General features: G+C 36.2%; 2 protein-coding genes across 4 annotated transcripts in view; one reads left to right on the top strand and one right to left on the bottom strand.

The window, feature by feature from the left end:
• COPG2 (COPI coat complex subunit gamma 2) overlaps positions 1-263 on the top strand; it is a gene marked incomplete in the record, with an annotated part of 23,010 nt that extends 22,747 nt beyond the window's left edge. The window contains 1 exon segment of the mRNA XM_072401841.1: positions 1-263.
• Positions 264-1,681: 1,418 nt separating this feature from the next.
• The window catches only part of MEST (mesoderm specific transcript), an 18,179-nt gene continuing 13,215 nt past the window's right edge, over positions 1,682-6,645 (bottom strand). For all 3 annotated transcript variants that reach the window (XM_072401839.1, XM_072401838.1, XM_072401840.1), the window contains 5 exons: positions 6,094-6,164; positions 5,756-5,857; positions 5,134-5,210; positions 4,411-4,474; positions 1,682-4,204 (listed from right to left, as the gene is read on the bottom strand). In XM_072401839.1, coding sequence (XP_072257940.1) covers positions 4,087-4,204; positions 4,411-4,474; positions 5,134-5,210; positions 5,756-5,857; positions 6,094-6,164 — 432 coding nt within the window. In that variant the 3' untranslated portion in view covers positions 1,682-4,086. The remainder of the gene's footprint in view (positions 4,205-4,410; positions 4,475-5,133; positions 5,211-5,755; positions 5,858-6,093; positions 6,165-6,645) is intronic.

Raw genomic sequence — 6,645 nt, 5'->3', positions numbered from 1 at the left:
TTTTTTTAACCTACCTTGATTCTTTCCTTTTAACCTAGCCAAAAATGTTGATGCTTCCACCAGTCCCTTTTTGACAGTGATGACTGACTTCTTGATGCTTTCAAGACACAAGCCCACTGCATGAATGGGGGAAGAGTTTATTTTGCTAAGCTAGGAAATCAGACTCAGTTATTCTCTTCAACATGGAAAAACGCTTAACAATTTGGCCTGCATCTGAGAGAACTTATTTGTATGTATAAAAAATAAACTTTAAACCATTCAAATGCTGTGTTGTTTGGGATCTATTATCAATCAGAAGACATAAATAAAAATGACATATGTGCACATAGGCACACAGGTGACAATGTAACTGGTGTGATACCAGTGCAGAAACTGCAGAAATCTGGATTTCTGTTCAGCACCGAAGACGGATATACTTTTTTTAATTGTATTAGAGATGAGGACCAGTGGAGTCACATATATGCACAATATGTAGTTGGGATAATTGACAACCTTGATAAAATAATCAACTGAAAAAGAGGGTTTTTAAGGCAGTTTCAATTATTTTAAATGATCAATAACAGCTCAATATACAAGCAATAGTCAGTAAGGTTCTGCTGAATAGGCAGAAGACATGATACAAGACCTATCAATTTTGGTCCTATTGATTTTTTTTGAGTAGCAAGACTAGACATTTATCACCTACTGTACAAACATTTAGTCATCATCAGAAATGTTTTAAGCGAAAACAGCTGCACACCGACGCAAATGAGCAATGGAACAGTCAATAGGCGCCCCCAGTTTGTTACCTGACACGTTTTGCCTACATAAGTGATGGAACAGTCAATAGGTGCCTGCAGCTTTGTTACCTGACGCATTTCACCTACATAAGGCTTCCTGAAGAAGCCTAATGTAGGCGAAACGCTCGGGGTAGCAAAGTTGCGGGCACCTATTGACTGTTCCATCACTCATTTGTGTCGGCGTGCAGCTGTTTTCACTAAATTTATTTCTGATGATGACTAAATATTTGTACAGTAGGTGATAAATATCTAGTCTTGCTACTATAAAAAAAATCGATAGGACCAAAATTGATAGGTCTTGTATCAATTCTGCCTTTTCAGCAGAACCTTACTAACTAGTGTTTGTATATTGAGCTGTTATTGATCATTTAAGATAATTGAAATTGCCTTAAAAACACTCTTGTTTTGTTCTGTTGATCCTTTTTTGTTAATATAAGTAACACTGGGTCACTAACAATTGTATTGTGTTGCAAATAGAATTACAATTAGCTTCCTTCTAGAAAACACAATAGCAGCAAACTCCCCCATCTGCTCCTTCTTTCAATCCATAAGTGAAGGACTTTTGCTGCTACTATTGTTTGATATTTAAAAGTTAATAAGACCCCCTACCAAAGAAAAAGAAAAATGAGAAAAATTGTATCCTTTTGCCATCTACTAGTATTTAGATGAGGAAAAAGACACTGAAAGACTTGTCCCCACCCTTCCTTCCCGATCTTTGGTTAAATGTTAGTTTTGACATTCACTAAATGTGTTGCTGCACTTTTTATTATATACTCGGTTTAAATTAAGAAAGGTATTTCACATATAATATCTGTGGATTTTAAAGTAAAAGCACAGACCGAATGTTAGTAGATAACAAACCAACATATAGTGCTGGATTGCTAAAAATGAGCATGTATACCTTGTCATTATCAATTTTTAATCAAATTTGTTTTAAAAACAATGTGATTACACAAGCTTAGCTGCAATCCAAATGCAAGAACATATTCAGATTTCTGATTTACCAGTTTACATTTTCAGATCTGCAGTAAGACTGACATACTGCAAACTAGGGGGTTTGTCCTATGTTTTTATACTCTGGGACAGAACAATTTCTGAATGGGAAGATACAGAAGTGTACAGCTTTAGTCAAAGTTGATCATATTGGCATTGCAACAAATTTGTGAATGACAGGAAAAATCAAATACAAGTTACATTCTGAAGACACAATGGATAGCATGTACACTGGAAGCAACAATGGAGTAGAGGTGATAAAATATCTCTTCACAAATCTCAGATTTGGAGATCCCTGGAAATATCGTCAAGTATAATTGTAAATGTTTATTAGTTGGCACTAAAGTTTGAAGCTTCTTAAGAATGCATACAATTGTACAAAAAAGAATTAAAGCCAAATCTAGACCTTTGTTTTGTTTTTAAAGAGCAATGTTTAGAAGCTCTGCCAGATTTGTATTGCTGTGTTTTTCCCTATTGGAAAGATTTCCCCTTGCTTCCCATGTTGGTTGTACAAGGTATTCTTTTTGCTGTTCCGCACACTGTGTATATATCACACCAAACAGTTTTAAGCTCCTGAGAAATGGCAGTGATATAGTGAATGGCACAAACAGTTCAATAATTAATAATCTCATAAAAGTACTGTTTATGTATTCAAGTTTATACCTCTTACATAACAACTCTTAAGAACAGCAATGCTTGTACACTGTGCACGGTCTCTTGTAAAAAAAAATATTTGCTTTTAGCCCTGCTCTCAACTTTTTGATGTGCAGTTCTGCCCAGTGCCGCACGTGTTATGCAACAACAACAAAAAACAATTTCTATCACATGTAGGATTTTCTGTGAAGTTGTCATTTGTTCCATTCATTTCTGTGCTGGGAATCTCCATCAGTATTCCCAATTCCTGTACCACAAGAACTAATGGGCTGAGTGAAACACAATAATAGCTAGCAGAACACAGGGCTAGCTGGAGCAGGGCTGAACACAAATGCGGCTGGGGAGTCCTCTTATCAGAGGTTTTTTTCTTTTAGGCTGTCTCTTTAGCTAACCCATGGTGCCCATGTGTTAATAAAAATATTGTAAAAAAAACAATAAGGATATACAAACACCCATTTTAGTTTTTCATCAGCACAAGTCCTACAAACATGCTTAATTAGTGCTTCACAAATAAGGTGCAGAAGTACAAGTAGTGAAAAATAGCTGGTATTCAGCTGCCCTATTTCATGCATGAGTGCACTTTAGAAAATACATAAATCAATAAATACCCCCACTCGAAAAGTCTTATCGTTAATGTTTAGGAAATTTAAAAGCTGAATTCTAATACATATGCCCAAATTTGATGCTGGTAGGTGATGGGTACACCAACTGGTTTAGTCAGTAATGTGAAGTATGCCAGCCAGTAAGACTTCACTTTATAGCATACAGAGCAGTTGGATACTAGATGGTTACTGATTAGCTCTGTATTACTGATCAGTCTAGTTAGCGCTAAGTTAGTCCAATTAAAAAGAAATCTTTCTGAAACTTGTAGGTTTTGAGACCATAAATAATATTTTTTATCTTGTAGAAAAGCTTAGTATTCCTAAAGCCTTTGAGAATACTACAGTCCTTCTTTTTATTATGCTGTTATGGCTCAATGTACTTAAACATAGATCCCTGAAATAAAAGAGTTTGCAAATCTACTTTATATTGGGCTTCAAACCCAGACTAATTATCTCACTAATGAAAAACAATGATTTTCAAACACACACTAGTCACATCTAAAGTCCCTCTACTGTGGTCACAAACAGAATAAAAGGCACTCCTAACCCTATGTTCCAGGAGGTCCCATCTAGTGCTCTGCATTTTTGGAAAAAAATTGGGCCAACGGCTTTCAAATTTTGTGCCAGAACCTGCAGCCCACAGCAGTCACATGGACATGTGGTCCTATCTGAGGAGCCTCTAAAACACCCCAACATTCCAGGTAGTAGGGTTTGCTAAGAAGCCCTATCTACTTTTTTTTTTTTTTAAATGCACATAATTAATTGAATCTCAGAATGTCTTTATCCACGGGGATAGCATAACCCTGCCCTTGTAAACATTTCAGCACACCCATACACAAGTTATTACCTTACAAACTGATCAGCTTTTTGTCACAATGGAAAAGGGCTCAGTAAGTGCTCAGACAAAGTGACTTGATTGACATCCCTGAGATATTTAATCACTTGTATGTGAATGCAGCACCAGCTGATGAATAAATTCAATTGCTTATAAAAATTATTGTGGAAAACATTATTGCATTTATACACACCACAGCATGTCACTTGAAACTAAAGAGCCCTCAGAATGAGTTGATAAAACTTAGGTAGGCATTTAAGAAGCCAGTAGGATCCTCCAGCTGGGGGTAGTGACTGATATGGTCATCCAGAATTGTGAAGGTTGACTTCGGTATCAGTTTTCTATGGATAAAATATCAGAACATATGGATTTCATGAGAAACTGTAATTTGGAAAGATACCTTGCAAATAGAAGAAATTATTTCCTATTCCTGCCATGTCAGATTTACATATAACTGCAAAATTAATTTAAGGTAAATGATTAGCATGTTTCTGTAATTTTGCTACTTTCTAATTATTTATATATTTAAATAAAGTGTTTAACTTACTTGTACTGCTCCATAAACTCAGGATGGGGATTCACTGGGTCCAATGGTCCATATATAATGTGCACTATAAATACAAAATGCAAATTACATTCTAGTTGAACCTATTACTTATTTCCAGAGCAGTTTTTGATGCCGGTGATCACAATTATCAATAAATTCTTTTGTCAATCATCTTTCCAACTTTACTGATGCAAAGCGCACTTCAAACCTGCACTCCAGGCAGATAAAAAAAAACGTTCATACAGGTATAGGTTCATTAAAAATCAATATTTGTATTTTAAAAGTGTAAAGTACCCGATTTTGACTTGATATTTGCCTCTTCTAATCACCTGTACAGTTAGGACTGGGAAAAGAAGCAGCACAAGGAGCCAGTCCCTTGTGCTGCAAGTACTCGTCCTCATGATCAATAGGGTGAGAGGGAACAAGCAGTGACAGGTGAGGTTATTATTTTCTGCTTCTTCATTGAGCAGTCACAGGTATGGGGCAGGAACAAGACCTGGTTGTAGTAGGAAAAGGCAGATCCCTAGACTGGCTATGATGTCAGGGCTGTAAAATCTCAGTTATATAGGAACAAACATTTTAGTGGGTAAAAAAAATCCCCTATATGCATCTCATCTGTTTATTTAGATGTTTGCCTAGAGTTCAGACCAAGAACAACAGTGAATATATATATATATATATATATATATATATATATCAGCTATGGAAGGAAACAATACTTACAAGGAACTGATGTGTTGGTCAGGGCTTCCACCCAGCGATTCCTATGCTTGTTCCGCTGGTTTATAAACTGCAAAATACTAATTTTTAGAAAAAGATTAGGAAACTAGGCCATGCAGAACTGGAATATATTCATAAAAAACTTTGCTCAAACTATATTACCAACATAAAAAGCAAACATGAAGGTTTTCTAGGGTTCATTTTCTTCATTTATTACATTAAGCAGTAGATCACCTAATTAATTAGTGAGAATTATTAGGCAGTGATAATATTGGTAGATTCAGTGTTGTTTATACTATGTTAAAGGGAAGGCAGTGTAGTGTTTTGAGCATAATTTTGTTTAAAAATAAAATATGCAGTTCGGGTCAGAGAGGGTTAGAAAGGGGGGGGGGGGGTAATTGTTGCCCAGGGAGGACTTTTAGAATTATTTGTGCAGAATTCTCTTTTTGGGCCATCCAGCAGAGCAATAGGCTTCTTATTATGCCATCTCTCTTTTTACAACTTGTTAACAAAAAAGATCTTTTATGCATAGGTACCATGGCTTAAGCTGTAATGATTTACTAGAAATTACTTAATAATTAACACAGCAATTGACCCAAAAATCATGACCCCAGTTTTAATATACCTGTCTACAACCAGGTTGCCTTCATTGATCCTGAGTGCTGTCCACATGTCCCAGTATTCAGCTTCTGAGGGTTGTGTGTATGGACCAAACACCTCACCGATCCTAGATCAGACCAAGAAAAGGTATGTCAATTACAAGTGGGCAATGTAATGAACTATACATTTCTACAGGTCCCACTGTTTTTTGTGTAAACATCCATTTAAGTGTAAATTAGCCTCTTTATTAGATTGCAAGAGCAAATATATCAGATAGTACATTGATTTGCTTAATCATATCTTGGGAAACTCTACTACTTTGAACTCAATATCCCTTTAATGCAAATATTTACATCTGCTTACCCTTTGCTGAAAAAATGGAAGTTCATCAGCCTAGTAAGTATGGGTGAAAAAAATCCACCATCTTTTAGCAGCTAGAGGGAGAAAAAATAGACTTTGTTATGTAATGTGAATGGATACCTTGAAATGATAAGCACAACATGAATAGAGCATTTACATATGGAAAACATGATCAGCAAAAGGACCATGATATAGGCAGGATATTCACCTAGTTCGCAGTTCATTTATTATTATTATTATTAAACAGGGTTTATATAGCGCCAACATATTACGCAGCATTGTACATTAAATAGGTGTTGCAAATGACAGACTAATACAGACAGTGACACTGGAGGAGAGGACCCTGCCCTGAAGAGCTTACAATCTAGTAGGTGGGGGAATTTCACACACAATAGGATGGGAGATATGTGGTGGTGGGAAGTAGTGGTGGTTTCAAATGACAGAAGGAGACGGGTAGGCAAGTTTGAAAAAAATGGGTTTTGAGCGCTCTTTTAAATGAGCAGAAAGTAGGAGCAAGCCGAATAGGACGAGGAAGACCATTCCAGAGAGTTGGGG

The sequence above is a fragment of the Pyxicephalus adspersus genome, chromosome 2 (genome assembly GCF_032062135.1).
Source record: "Pyxicephalus adspersus chromosome 2, UCB_Pads_2.0, whole genome shotgun sequence".
NCBI lineage: Eukaryota > Metazoa > Chordata > Amphibia > Anura > Pyxicephalidae > Pyxicephalus > Pyxicephalus adspersus.
The sequence above is the reverse complement of the archived record's forward strand: the minus strand, read 5'-3'. Positions and strand labels throughout refer to the sequence as shown.